The sequence below is a fragment of the Nicotiana sylvestris genome, chromosome 11, assembly GCF_000393655.2.
Source record: "Nicotiana sylvestris chromosome 11, ASM39365v2, whole genome shotgun sequence".
Classification (NCBI taxonomy): Eukaryota; Viridiplantae; Streptophyta; class Magnoliopsida; order Solanales; family Solanaceae; genus Nicotiana; species Nicotiana sylvestris.
In genome coordinates, this window is record NC_091067.1 from 164,190,779 (window position 1) to 164,205,190 (window position 14,412).

Consider the following 14,412-nt stretch of genomic DNA (forward strand, 5'->3'; position numbering starts at 1 on the left):
TTAAACAGTTAAAATGTCTAGAGAGTTTTGCTAAGTCCTATAAAAGAACGTATGCTATTGCAATTCTACTTCTACTGGTAAATTTTACATGATATTAAAAAAAATACCGAAAATTAACCGAACCGTACCGATACCGAAGAGAAACCGACATGATTGGGACGGTTTCGAAAAGTCTAATTTTGGTTATACATAATAGAATAACCAAAAAATTGGTATGGTACAAATTTTATAAAATAACCGGTCGAACCGAACAATTGACACCCCTAGCCGGCGGCAATCGAGATCAAACAAGGCAAACTCCGAGCGAAGCACGATAACAGGAAAGAGAGATATCCGTGACTGATCGAAGATCGCGGCGGAAATCTCGGAATGGATCAAATCAAAGGCTGTTAATTAGCTAATCATGTGATTTCCTTCTATAATTAGAGTTATACCATAATTAGGACTCCTCTACTATATAAAGAGGAGTCCCCATCATTTGTAAGCACGTCACATTACATTAACGCACATCAAAGCAATACAATACTTTCTGGCATATATTCTTATTCATTAGCTTGTTACATTTTAACTGTTCTTGCACAAACTAGCTCGAGAGTATTCAAGCTCGAGGGCTGAATCCTGTTCAAACACTGGTTTATTTTATTTAATTATCAATTTATATTACTAATCTTTACGTTTATCAATTAGTATTAGATGAAATCACATATTTTTAAAATTATATTATAAGTTTAATTGTTATCTAGTTTTTAGGGTAAGCAGAGCATTTAAAAACAAAGTACTATTAAGTTTTCTGTCATATTTAAATTTCATTCATGACAAATACAAGGCTAAAAGGGCTGCTGTTTCTTCTTCATTTTTGTTAATTTTTTTAATTGGTATAAATTCTTACGTAAGTCGAGAAATCTCTACAGTTAAGTAAAATAAGTACTACTAGTATTTGAAACTCCATAGTTGTCTCTCGCAACTCTCTCTCTCTCATGGATACGGAATCGACTGAGTTCCAGAGGGCCGAAATGGAGGAAATTCTCGGGACCGACTCAGAAGAGGCATTTGAAACTTTAATTTCCGATGAAATGGGGAACTCCGAGGAAAAACATTTGGAGGCTAAGTCAATGTTCAACCTGATGAAGCACAAGGATCCTGAGTCTCTTGCTAACAACCTTATTGACTTTCTCTGCTATTCCGATAACCTTGATTTCCCTCCAAGGTGCGCTGTACTCCTCTGCGAGTTTCTTAGTGATCGGGATGACGACATTGACTGGTCCACTTGGGGCAATCTAAGTGAGGGGACTCAATCAAGCATCAAGTATGTTCTTCTTAGTCATATGAAGATTGAAGAATCACAATCTGTTATAATAAAGCTCTGCGACATCGTTTCAAAGTTGGCTGCTTCACTTCTCCCTGATAACAACTGGCCTAATTTCTTTTTTGACCTTGCAGTGGTTGGGAACGAACCAATATTCCGCTGGGTGACAAATATGCACTCGTTATTCCTAAGTTTACTAAATGATGATACTTTTAATATTGAATTGAGGATGGATGCCCTGAGTGCTGTGACCAGCCTCATTCAGTTCATACCGAATTCAAATGAAAAACAGCGTTTTCAGGATCTATTACCAGGTATGATGAGGACGCTGACGTTGGCTGACGCATCGAGCAACGGTGAGGCAGCCCGGAAAACGCTTGAATCCCTTTTAGAATTGGCCAAGTATGACCCTGGTTTTTTCAGGCTGCAACTAGTTGTTGTTGTGGGTTCAATATTGGAGATAGCTGAGGAGGAGAAATTGGAACAAGGGACAAGGTACTTAGCAATTGAATTTTTGATAACTTTGGTTGAGACGAGAAAGAGGGCCCCAGGAATGATGAAGAAGCTGCCGTTGTTCATTAACAGATGCTTTGCTATGTTATTAAAGTTAACACTAGATACTAAGGATGACCCAGCTTGGCATACTGCCGAGACCGTGTTTGATGATACAGGGGCAACAATTAACTACCACGTTGGTATGAACTGTTTAAAGCGGTTTTCTGCTGCATTAGGAGGTAACTCTGTTGCTCATATTGCTATAGAGCAGATATCTGCTTACTTGGCTGCCCCAGAGTGGGAGAAACGACATGCAGCTCTCATTGCACTTGCTCATATTGCCAAAGGTTGCTTAAAGGTACAACAGTGTTCTCTAGTTAGTTGTGTATATAATTATTATGGCTGTATTTTTGGTTTTATTATAACACATACTGTTATTTTAACTCGTACCATTAAGAGGGGCTTTTTGCTGGCAAACTGCTTAAATTTATAAGATAGTTTGCCCCCATGCGCACATTACTATACCAGAATGCCGTATACTACTTTGTCTTCTCTTAGGTGATTACCTTGGAATCATGGCTTCTTTGCTATTACAGGTGATGATTAAGAATCTGGAGCAAGTGGTCGATTTGGTCCTAAATGTTTTGCAAGATCCTCATCCTCGAGTAAGATATGCCGCTTGCTATGCAATTGGCCAGTTGTTGGCTGAGTTCTCTCCACATTTGCAAGAACAATTCTATAACCAAGTATTGCTTGCATTGTCAGCAGCTCTGGATGATTTTCATTCACGAGTGCAGGTTTGTCCTATGTGATATATCCTGTACTGTGGGAGTTGGCTCTTCATGTGATATCTTGACATAATCTTTGAAATACTCTAAGAAGTCTCTTGGCTATATATGTTTTAATTTGCTTAGTCACACAGTCACTTGTGCTTTTCTGCAGCATGAGGCAAATGAAGGATGTATTGTGTAACATCCCTTCTAGAACCTTTTAAAATTAGTATTATAATTTTATCTAACTTATTAGATTCACGTGTGTGTTTATGGAAAATTTTCTTTTACAACTTTATTTTGGTTGCATTAATAGCTCTCTTGCTGACTTACAAGAACATTAAGTGATTGTAATTTGTTGGATTATAGAGGAAGTAATAATTATTAAATGTATGGGGAGATGTCTAAAGTATACCCTTAAATAAAGTTTCCAGAACAATCTTAGGCCTAAACTTTTTGTAGATGTGCTACGCCTCCATTCAGTTGTTGATTCCAACTAATTTTGTCCTTTCCTCTTTCGGCATTTTCATAGGCATGTGCAATGACAGCTCTCGTGGACTTCGGTGTGCCTGACAAGCCAGAAACTTTGATTCCTTACCTAGATGATTTTGTTAACAAACTGCTTGTACTAATACAGGTGTGGAAATATAGAGGCCGACAAATTACAAAAGTATGTCACTGCTGACAAGTGCAAGAGACTAATGATGCTTTTTCGCCTTTTTGTTGCTTGAAATGTAGAATGGCAAGCAAATAGTCCAACAAGAAGCATTAAGGGCATTGGCTTCTATAGCTGAATCTGTTGAGGTATTAACTGGTGCATTTTTTCGTGACTCAGTTCTATTTCCACTTATATTATGAATCATGAAGGCTAATATATTCTACGTCAACAGGGGCACTTCCGAACGTACTATGACACTGTTATGCCACACTTGAAAACTGTCCTGAGAAACACAGATCTTAAATCTAATCTCATTCTTCGTGCCAGAGCAATAAAGTGCATAAGCTCTGTTGGGCTTGCTGGTGGAAAAGAGAAATTTAGAGATGATGAAAAACAGGTCTTCTATCAATTATGCCCAGTGGATCCAATACATTCTTTTTCAGTTCCATACTCATGGGATGCTTAACACTATATTGATCCCATTGATTGGGATGGCTTCTTTCTTTTTCCGTTTGTTATGCTTTGTCAGATGACTGTACCATAGTCAAACCGTAGTGTAGATTACTCTTGTTTGAGTTACTACTACTTTCAATAATAATGTGCAACAAAATAATGACAGGGATATCTTTCCTCTTACCAATTCCACTTTGGTTTCCCTCCTTTCTGCTTGTCTTGGCATTCTCATTCTTGTTTATTTTCCCCTGGCCATTTCTCAACATGGAGCTCACTTTATTTGTTTCCTTTTTGTTGTTGTTATTGAAGGTTATGGAAGAGCTTATGTCATTACTAGGAATATTACAAATGAAGGCGATTGATCCTGTTACTTATTACATGCTAAGCGTATGTTTATCACTTGATTTTAAGATTAATATTTCTGTCTAGATTGGCATGTCTTTATTTTCTTTATTACATTGCAGGCATGTAGTAACATTTGCGAGTGCCTGGAGCAGGAGTTTCTTCCTTATATGAATGTAGTCATGCCCTTTTGTATTCAATGTGCTCAACTTAAATTAGATAATAAAAGGTACTAAGATTTTATCATCCAGGTTTGACTTTCTCTCTACATTGCCTGTGAAAGCGCATCCAAAGGTCTTACAAAAATCTTGGGCCTCTCCACCTGTTGCTTGAGGTTTTAAGCTGGATTAGATCCATTCAAATAATATCAGAACCAAATTCTAACCAATAGAAATCGGACAAGCAAACCAGTATATAAAAGATGAAATATCTCGGTGTATAATATGTGCTGATGATGCAATGATAATTGACAAAGCTATTAAGAGAGGCAACCAAAAGCTTGAACTATGAGAAAACATTGTGGAGAGAGGGTTTTACAAGTAACAATTAGGTATATGCATTGCAAGTTTATCCTACATAAGAAGAATAAATTTGAGGTGAGACTAAAAGGAATTGATGTGCCAGATGTAGACAGTTCAAATATCAAGGCTTAGTCTTTCTCGAGAATGTCCTGATAGATTTTATATATATATATATATATATATATATATATATATATTAAAAATAGAATAAGAGTGTTACATGATAGGAAGACACTGTTGAAGTAAAAGGCAAGTACTATAGAATATCTGTGAGACCATCAATGCTATACGAATAAGTGTTAGTTCTCTATGACCACACATATCCACAAGATGAATGTCTTAGAAACGCGATGTTAAGTCGGATGTACCATCAAATTAACAAGACTGGACAAGTTTAGAAATAACCACATAAGAGAGAAGGTGCAAGTAGTATATATAGAGGATAACTTGAAACAAGAAGTAGTATATAGAGGATAAAATAAGAGAAGTAGCCTGAGATAATTTTGCTTGTCCTACGTAAACCTTCTATGAACTGGTTCATAGGTGTGACACTACTATGATTGAGGATATTAAACAGAACAAGGTAGACGTCATACACATAGGTAGAAGTTGTCCCAGAAGACTTAAAATCTGTTGGAATAAGTATTAGTTTAACGAAGATCAAACTACAATGAAAGAAGTATCCATATAGGCGGCCTAAACTAGCGGGATTATAGTTTTAGTTATTGTTGTAACACTTACAATAGGTGCAGTGTTTGACAGAAGTCTAGTTTGGTTAGGGATCTCTATGACAGTATAAGATAAATGTCATAATAGTTAATCTAATTGAGAATCCTTAGGTTGTCCTAAAGATAAATTATTTAGTATTGAATCGAAACATGCTTAAATAGAGTGGAATCAAGATTAAGGATTCATATTACAATTCCAAACAGTTTGGGATCAAGGCGTAGTGGTTGTTGTTTATTGATAAGCAAGACGCTTTGTTTAAAATTTAACGTCTATCGATATGACAAACGGAACCATGGCACAAGGTGAACATACTTTTGATAGATGAATCTGATCATGGTAAGTGGAACCGCGACATAAGGTGTACATTTTCTGTGTAATTTTTGCTATTGAGTTGCTGTAAATCTATGTTGCACTATTTAAACCTAAAAGTCCGTCGTCAAGCCTCTTCTCATTGTGTTCTGCGCACATTTACTGACTCATAGTCTGAATTGGATTGCCAAATGCTGTAGTCAAATTAATCTAAAGATGTGTAGTCACCACATCTTTAGGAGTACCTGTTTTTGCCTTACTCAACAACCGTATTAGTTTTTTGAGATGGGTAGTTAACTAAGTAAAGACTTCTTTCTAATATGATTTCTAGCTAGTTCTTTAACAAGTACTAAGACTTCTGCGAGATGTGGTTGTTACGGGGTACCTAGGATCTCACTTACACTTCACATTTTGCAGTATAGAGAAAGTCAAGAAAAGAGATGTCCTAGAGGTGAAAACTAAAGCCTGTAATTTGCTACGCAACTATGCTGATATATTGAAGGAAGACTTCTACCCATGGATTTCCCAGGTTGGCATGAAAACCTGTGCCTTTTCTTTTCTTTTCATGTGCTGTTGAATGAAGTCAAATTAAACAAGTGATATCAATGGGTTAATGCATGAAACAGGTTGTTTCAATCTTTGTTCCGCTTCTTGACATCTATACCCACGAGATCAGGGCATCTGCTGCAAAAAGTGAGAATTCTCATGACTTCATATGTTTTTTTTTTTGTTTTCATTTAATCTTTCCCGTTGCTGATGCAATTTTATAATTTATGCTGTTTAAGCCATGCCCATCTTGTTGCGTTCTGCTAAACTGGCTGTTAAGAAAGGGATTGCTAAAGGTGAAAGTGAGTCATCCACGAAGAACTTGTCAGACCATATAATACAGTCTTTGCTATACGCTATACACACGGTTGTCCTTAACATCAGTACTTATGTTCTTTTTGTTCCTTGTTTTTTTGGTGGATTAAATGATTAAGTTGGGTCGTCTATTTGGATACTGCAAAATTTACACTTGATATGTTTTCTCATGTGCACAGGAGTACGTGACAGAAACATGTGCAATCATGCTAGATAAATTGAACGACTGCCTGCAGGTAGGTTATATTCCAACACGATCAAACTGTTGGCCTTTACATCTCACGCATTAAATACAACATGATTTTAGTGCTTGTACCTCGAGGTATTGTATATACATGTCCCTAAGTTCATCAAGCATGTTCAACTATTAATCAAGGAGATACCTCCCTGACCCTAGTCAGTAGCCAAAGACGACCCCTCGTCTTGAGCTACGTATAGGTTTTTATGATACACAAAATACCTTCTGGTTATTATCAAGTTACTAAAGAGGCTGATACGTTGGGATTCTTCTTAGTGGCGGATTTAGACTAAACACAACGGGTTCAAGAATTAATTCCGATTAGTTTGAACTATGTATATTTGTGTAAAAAAGATCCTCAAAATTTTTGTAGTCACTCTAGATATATGACCCGATTTCTTATCCTTCTCTAGAGATCTAAACGAGACACTCGCCAAACTCTTACCAGTTATATTCTCTAGAAGCAAAAGAAAGCTTATAGTACAGCTCTTATGCGGAGGAAGACATGGGGAAAATGAGCAATGACTTGCACGCTAATATGTTCAGGGATCAAGTAAAGGAGGACCTCTTTATTTGATTTTTACGTGTGTGAACGCATGTAGAACTCATACCTACAAATACATGGTTAACCCATAATAAAATGTTTAAACATTGACAAATAGCATAATCACAAAATCCACTTGGCGTATTGACTTTGTGATTAGATTGGCTCCATAAGCCAACTTATGGATATTATTTTTAATATTTCATAGTAGTGTCAAGTTAAGAGTAACAGTGGCAGAAGGCAAGCTAGAATGCAAAGGAATATTTTTGCTATTGTGGTCTTTTTGTATCTTCTTTCAGATTTGTGGACCACTTCTCAGTGAAAGTCAGGTTCCTAGCGTCGTGGATGAAATAAAGCATGTCATTACAAAAAGTTCAGATAGAAAACAAGAACTCACGGAGAGAGCAAAAACAGAAGACTTTGATGCTGAGGAAGCTGAATTGTTGAGGGAGGCCGAAATAAAGCAAGAAGACGTAATTTTTGGCAATGTATGTTCTATATAAGAATGGAGTTCAGGCATTATAAGAACACAATGTTGTCTTTCTACAAGTATTTCACTTCGAATCTACCAGTATTTTTGAATCATACTATCGTTCTTAATAGGTTGGTGAAATATTGTGCACATTCATCAAATCTTTCAAGACTTCTTTCTTGCCTTTCCTTGACGAGTTGTCATCATATTTACTACCTATGTGGGTAAGTTATAACCAATGTCATCTTAACCTCTAGCTGTTTTTTCCGTTTAAATCTTATTGTTTTCCACATCCAATATTTCTTGCTTGTGTGAAGGCCAAGGAGAAAACACCTCGTGAAAGATGTACATCTATTTGTATCTTTGATGCTCTTATGGAGGAGTGCCCTGAAGCAGCTCTAAAGTAGGTCTATTTGTATGGGTATTTCTCAAATATGGGTTCCAAAATCTGATTGTTACTTCCTGTCAAAATTAGGTACTATGATGTATGTCTTCCTTTAGTTTTGGACGCAAGCAATGATGAAGACCCAGATGTTAGACAGGTTTGTACATCTTACTGGTTGTAATAGATTTAAGTCAAGTTGCATTCGCTACTTGTGCTTACTCTGATGTCATGTTCAGGCTGCTCTTTATGGACTTGGAATTTGGGCGGAATATGGTCGTACTTCTTTCAAACACATTGTTGAAGGTATGACATTGTTGAATGTGATATTGAGACCATTTTCATCATGGATAAGGGGAAAAGAAGTTACATGTTTTTCTTTTGTATCCACTTAATCTTATGACCTGAACCTGCAGAAGCTTTGTCGAGCATCAATGTAGTGATAATGCATAAAAATTCTCTTAAACTTGAGAATGTATGTGCATATGATAATGCTGTTTCTGCACTTGGTAAGATATGCCAGTTTCATGGTGAAAGTATCGACTTAGCCCAGGTATGTCTTTTTATCTGTTGATGCATTTCTTATACCTTCAGCTCATATATGTTTGAGCTGGCATTCCAAAATTTCAGTTATAAATTTTGGGTACTTCATTGCATGCATCAAAAAGTTTAAGTAATGTCATAATGTTTGGATCAGATAATTGTCTTTTCAATATTAGTCTAATAAAATCTAGAAGTCAGTAAGTCAATTGAATCATCCTGAGAAACAATTGCTAACGACCATGGATATAGTCGTGTGATGCTTGTTTTAAGCCTGCATATAGAGATTTACAAGAGTAGTCCACTATGCTTGTAATTTCCCCTAATTCTTATTCCAAGGCATTTGGCAGATTATTCCAGCTTGGTTGAATTGCCTGCCTATAAAAGCTGACTTGGATGACGCCAAACATGTTCATGAACTGTTGTGTTCAATGGTCGAAAGGTACTGGATTGGTTTGCTCTATGCTCATTTACTCTGGATTGGTTTTGCTATCTTAGCATTGGTCATTAAGGCTGTTTACAGGGGTAACAATGAAACTCAGTTCTTAGCAATTAATGCAATTATATTGCTTTTGGAAATTGTTTTTCGTTATGTTGTTGTGAACCACAAAAGAGAATATCAAAATTCACAAATGGCAACATGTTATTAGAAATCTTTTCTGTAGAAGAGATTGTAAATTCTAATAGTTCTTAACAAAAGAATGTATCTGTGTTAAATGAATTCTGTAATTTTAGATTTAGGGAAAACTAAAAAAACATCTGTTTGACTAAATTAGTGAAGCAATATATTAATACTGTAGTAACTAGTTTACAAGTTAATGACAGTGCATCTGCAACAGTTTTGATATATTTGGTATAACAAAATTTCATTAGGCGGTGAAACCTTTAAATACAGATGAATCTGACTTGACAAAATCATCTTGTTGGTGGTTGTTACTGAGATTTATCTAGGTTTTGAACTGACAAACTAAACATTAACATGAAGTGCAAACTCTAATATGTGATCTCATATATCAACGCCTTTTAGTCTTTTACTGTTTACTGAATTTTCTCACTTGCAGGTCCGACAAGGAACTTTTAGGTCCCAATTATGAATACCTTCCAAAAGTTATTTCAGTTTTTGCAGAGGTCAGTGTGAAATCAAAGCTGATCTAGATGCTCGACTGAGTTGTTCATTTGTGATAGACATGAAGATTTTGCAACTGTGATTCTTTTATTTATTCTTGTAAGAAAAACAGTAAAACCTCATGAAATTCTATAAATTGCATTCTGCATTGTTTGTGTTATGTTTTTTAAGTATCAATTTGACTATCAGCTCTCTGTAGCTGCAAATATCTGATAAAAGAACAAGGTAAAATATTATCAGAGTAGAGTAGAAAAAACCATGTAGAAATACTGTTCAAGGATCTAACTTTAAATAACATTCACTTCTTTTACTTCCCTTGTCCTTTAAATTAATTTGCCAATATGATTGTCTCACTGTATCGTGGAATGTGGCGTTTATCAAACTAAATTTTATGTTTATGGAAACAATCAGTAACTGTCTGTTACTTCTGTAGGTTTTGTGTTCTGAAAAGGAACTTGCTACAGAAGAAACTGCAAATCGTATGATTGATGCATTGAGGCATCTTCAGCAAACACTACCAATAGTCACCATGGAATCAGCATGGTCATATATTTTGCCTCGGGAGGAGATGGAATTGAAATCCATTATGTCACCTGATGGAATTGAAATTCAATGAAACTATTATTACTGTAGTTTTTGTTGGGCAAACATTTTGATGATCGATAATTCTCCAATGTAATATCCTAGCTTATCTCGTGTGATCACTCCAGGGCGATGGTTCAGATGTTGGGCTTGTTATATTTAACAATTTTCACACTCCCCAACTCCAACACGCATACTACTATGTAAGTTGTAACAGTGCGTCATTTCTTCAGCTAAAAGAGTCAAGAGTGTTTCAGTTGTTAGCACAAAGGATTGAAGATATTCTGCAACATCTACATGTATTATATACTTCTTAAAAGCACTACTCTTCCAAACATCATTGAAGGAATAATTGGATTATGTTCGTTGTAGTTTTAATGCTTTGTTCGATAAATACTCCCCACTTATCTTTTCAATTCTCAGTTTGAGTACTCTACTTAGCATGTAACTTGGAGCCCATCATATAAACATTCTTTTTATCTTTCTTTGACAATAGTAACATTTTCATGTCAAAGGCAATACTCTTACAGCTTGTTTGGATAGTTGTTGTTATACCATATTTTAGCCAAGTTAAACTAGTGTATAACATTTTTGGAATTCCGGGGTTTTATTATTTAAGAGAGTCAATACCTAATATATTAAGAATTCATACAGCTTATATCATTAGAATTGTGACGTATAAGTAGATATTTGTATTTGCTCCTGAAAACCGTTGTTACCCTAATTTCCAGTTTTAGATTTATGTTTAGGCATGTATCAAGCCTTTAAGTGAACCAACTATATATTTAGCAAGACTCATGCATCAAACTAATCAATCTTACATATCCATGAAATATTGATGTGACATTTCTCCATCTCAAGGCATCTTTCAGCTAAAACAGATCACCAATTCAGTACTATTCCAACTATCAAAAAAGCTCCCATATTTCTGTACATTAGAAACCTATAGTAGGTTTAGTTGATGTTAAGTTTATAAAATGCAGCGTGAACCATAAGATTCTCTTGTACCTACCATAGTCTACATGAAACTAACTTTATACTTGTTGGATGATATATTGTTTTTTAATTTTAGTGAGAAGCATGGGATGTATCCAAATGGCAGATTTTTGGAGGGAAGAAGTACAATAAGTAGTTGAGAAAATGATGAAAGCTTCGTGATTGCAACTTAGTTTTATGGTTGACTAAGTACAAGTTGTCCTAATCCACCAAATATTATGCTATTTTTGTCAAGAACTAGACCACATTTAACTTTTGTTTCTTTTTATATTTGGTGTGCTTCATTTGTATTTTAATAACATCCTATCTAGAATCTTATATTATATGTACTGGCTAGCATGTCTTAGTCATTTTTAAATTTTCTCTTTCTCCCTTTCTTGTGAAGTTGTTAAAATGTTAATTCTAGAAAAGATTTTATAATTTTTGCTAGTATTATTTTTTACCATCTTTGAAATGAACTCATCTTCTTTATTTTCGAAAACATTTTTGGTTTCCACCGGTTGTCTAGTACTGTTTTGGGCCCGATTAATTCAGATTTACGCCAGAAAATTTTATTTTGGGAGAAAAGCGTTCCTACCGAAAAAGACTCTAGTTTCAAGATTCGAACTGAAACCTTTTGTTAACGATAAATGAATATTTATCATCCCATCATAATCTCTGGTGGTACAATAATTTGTCAAATTAAGATCACTCTTTGTTAAGATAAGCATAGTATATCATTTATGTGCTTTTTGCGGGCACCAATAATGAATGATTCATGGTCTGCAAAAATGACAAAATGTGCCTTTTTAGGATGATGAACAATGCCACCACTTAATGATACTTAAAAATATAATGCCATCATCATTAGTCCTCGAAAATTGAGATAAAGAAAAGAATTTCCAGAGACCCTTTACTAATTAGACATATAGTTGATATGTTAGGTATTTTGATCATCCAAAATACATATTTAAAAGAAAGAATCTAGAAGAGATGAAGGCCAGAAACTAAGGCATCATTTCCCACCACTTTAACCAAAAAGACAAAGAACGTGCATAAGTGCGAGACTTAGAGCATGCTTAGCAAAAAATGCAGCAAACATAATAACAAACTAACAAACACATAAAATAAACAAATAAATATTCTTACATAATTGTGTTTGGTTTGATCATTTATGTTAAACAAGTCATTACCTTCATGACATATTCTCACATCTTTTCTCCCTAACATAAACATTGATATTTCAGTCAACTAAAAAAAGAACAAATAAATGAAGACAAGGCTCCCATGACTTCAAAAGATTATAAAACCACCTTAACATTGTCTCTTTTGTTTAAAGAACTCTATCATTCCTCTCCTCTTAGTCATTTTCTCATACTTTCCCTCCCCAGACTCCGCTCGTGAGATTATACTGGATTTGTTGTTGTTGTTTCAACGTATATCTTTGCCTTATTTTCGATGGAACAAGAACAAGTATATGATTCTACCAAAGAATGGAGTGCTAAAGTTCAAAAACAAAGGAAATTTGTAGGGGTAAGACAAAGGCCTTCAGGAAAATGGGTTGCAGAGATCAAGAACACAACACAGAAGATCAGAATGTGGCTCGGAACGTTTGATACAGCTGAGGAAGCTGCACAGGCTTATGATGAGGCTGCTTGTCTTCTCCGAGGATCAAATACTCGAACGAATTTCCATAACCATTCCCCTGTCAATCCTGCTCTATCTATGAAAATTAGAAATCTCCTCAATCAGAAGAAAAGCCTCAACAATATCAAGTCCAAAACTACTCCTACAAATCACACTACTACTACAACTACTGCTACAACTAGTACTACTGTTTCTTCTTGTAAAAGTTCTCTTAGTGTTAGCAATAGTTTTAGTTTTAACACTGATACTAGTGGCTCAAGAAGTCATCAAGAAACTCAGATATTTGATGATGCATATAAACCAGATTTGAGCAACTTTATGGCTGGATTTGATCAAATGGGGTCTTCTAATTTTGATCATTCTTCAACATTTTCAACTGATTTTGATAGGATTATTTTGGACGAAAAAGTTGGTAATTTTCAGGTGCCAAAAGGAGGGGTTGTTCATGAGATAGGAAATGTTGAAGATCAGATACCTGAATTTGAACATATGAAAGTTGAGAGGCAAATATCAGCATCACTATATGCTATGAATGGAGTGAATGAGTATTGGGAGAATATTCATGATTGTAATATTGATGCTGCTTTTTGGGATCTTCCTATGCTCTACCAAATGTTTTGTCCAAGTTAGGAATTGTTTTAGGCATTTTCTAAATCTCTTATCAAGAGAAGTTAATCTTCAAATTCAAGCTACTTAATGAGTTTCAAAGATATATTGAGAACCTTTTTAGATTCTTGAGAATTGGATCAAATTAAACCTTAAGGCTTCATAATGAAAGTTGTAGGCAGAGGCGGATCCATGATTTAGATTTTATGAGTTCAACTTTTAAGGTTTTTAGCATTCAACCCATTGTATTTTCAAAGTTATGGGTTCAGACCTATCGTTTGTTGCAATTTTAATGAAGTTTTATACAATAATTTATGTTCCGCATCGAAATTACTGGGTTCGGATGAACCTAGAGGCCAAACTCAACATCCGCCCCTGGTTGTAGGTGTAGTTTCTTGGGCTTTTTGTGAGTTCCTAATTTTTTCCATAGTAGATGGGAATAGTTGGGAGGGGGAAATATGCGATTGGCAGGAGGAATTGTGATGACCCAAAAGGTCACCACTTGTGTTGCAAGTGCATTCAGTGTTCTGAAGCCTAAAAACCTCCCTTTTACCCTACCTTGATTTGCGTGCGTGGTCCGAACCTATATCCGGAAAGTCTTCTATGTGAAAACATGAGAAATAGAAATTTTATAGTTAAAAATTTGATTATGGTTGACTTTGGTCAACATTTTTAGCAAACGGACCCGGATCCTTGTTCCGATGATCCCGGGAGGTCTGCAGTACAATATGGGACTTGGGCGTATGCTCGGAAATGAATTCCGAGGTCACAAGCCTTAGAAATCAATTTTTGAAAGAAATTATTTTACTCAATTATCTAAGAAATAAAGAAAAGAATTAATGTTTGAAACCATTGT

The 14,412-nt window shown here is 35.4% G+C and overlaps 2 protein-coding genes across 2 annotated transcripts; both read left to right on the top strand.

Annotated features, from left to right (window-relative positions):
- Positions 1 to 901: 901 nt before the first annotated feature.
- LOC104249429 (uncharacterized) lies at positions 902 to 10,706 on the top strand. The gene is made up of 20 exons (XM_009805857.2): positions 902 to 2,159; positions 2,398 to 2,598; positions 3,104 to 3,208; positions 3,310 to 3,375; positions 3,462 to 3,626; positions 3,992 to 4,069; positions 4,147 to 4,253; positions 6,001 to 6,112; positions 6,210 to 6,276; positions 6,369 to 6,496; positions 6,624 to 6,680; positions 7,526 to 7,714; positions 7,830 to 7,922; positions 8,016 to 8,101; positions 8,174 to 8,240; positions 8,320 to 8,386; positions 8,497 to 8,633; positions 8,971 to 9,062; positions 9,682 to 9,748; positions 10,180 to 10,706. Exons 1-20 carry the CDS (start codon positions 978 to 980, stop codon positions 10,360 to 10,362), a joined length of 3,249 nt encoding a protein of 1,082 aa, XP_009804159.1. The 5' UTR covers positions 902 to 977; the 3' UTR covers positions 10,363 to 10,706.
- A 2,055-nt stretch (positions 10,707 to 12,761) lies between these two features.
- On the top strand, positions 12,762 to 13,580 carry LOC104249430 (ethylene-responsive transcription factor ERN1-like). The gene has a single exon (XM_009805859.2). The coding sequence runs from the start codon at positions 12,762 to 12,764 to the stop codon at positions 13,578 to 13,580; it is 819 nt and encodes a 272-aa protein (XP_009804161.1).
- Positions 13,581 to 14,412: the final 832 nt, after the last annotated feature.

Bases quoted from the DNA above. Each gene is read 5' to 3' on its own strand.
- LOC104249429 (XM_009805857.2), top strand. From the start codon at position 978: ATGGATACGGAATCGACTGAGTTCCAGAGGGCCGAAATGGAGGAAATT. The intron at 4,070-4,146 runs GTATGTTTATCA...ATTACATTGCAG, and splicing joins TTACTTATTACATGCTAAGC to GCATGTAGTAACATTTGCGA. The intron at 9,063-9,681 runs GTACTGGATTGG...TCTCACTTGCAG, and splicing joins TTGTGTTCAATGGTCGAAAG to GTCCGACAAGGAACTTTTAG.
- LOC104249430 (XM_009805859.2), top strand. From the start codon at position 12,762: ATGGAACAAGAACAAGTATATGATTCTACCAAAGAATGGAGTGCTAAA.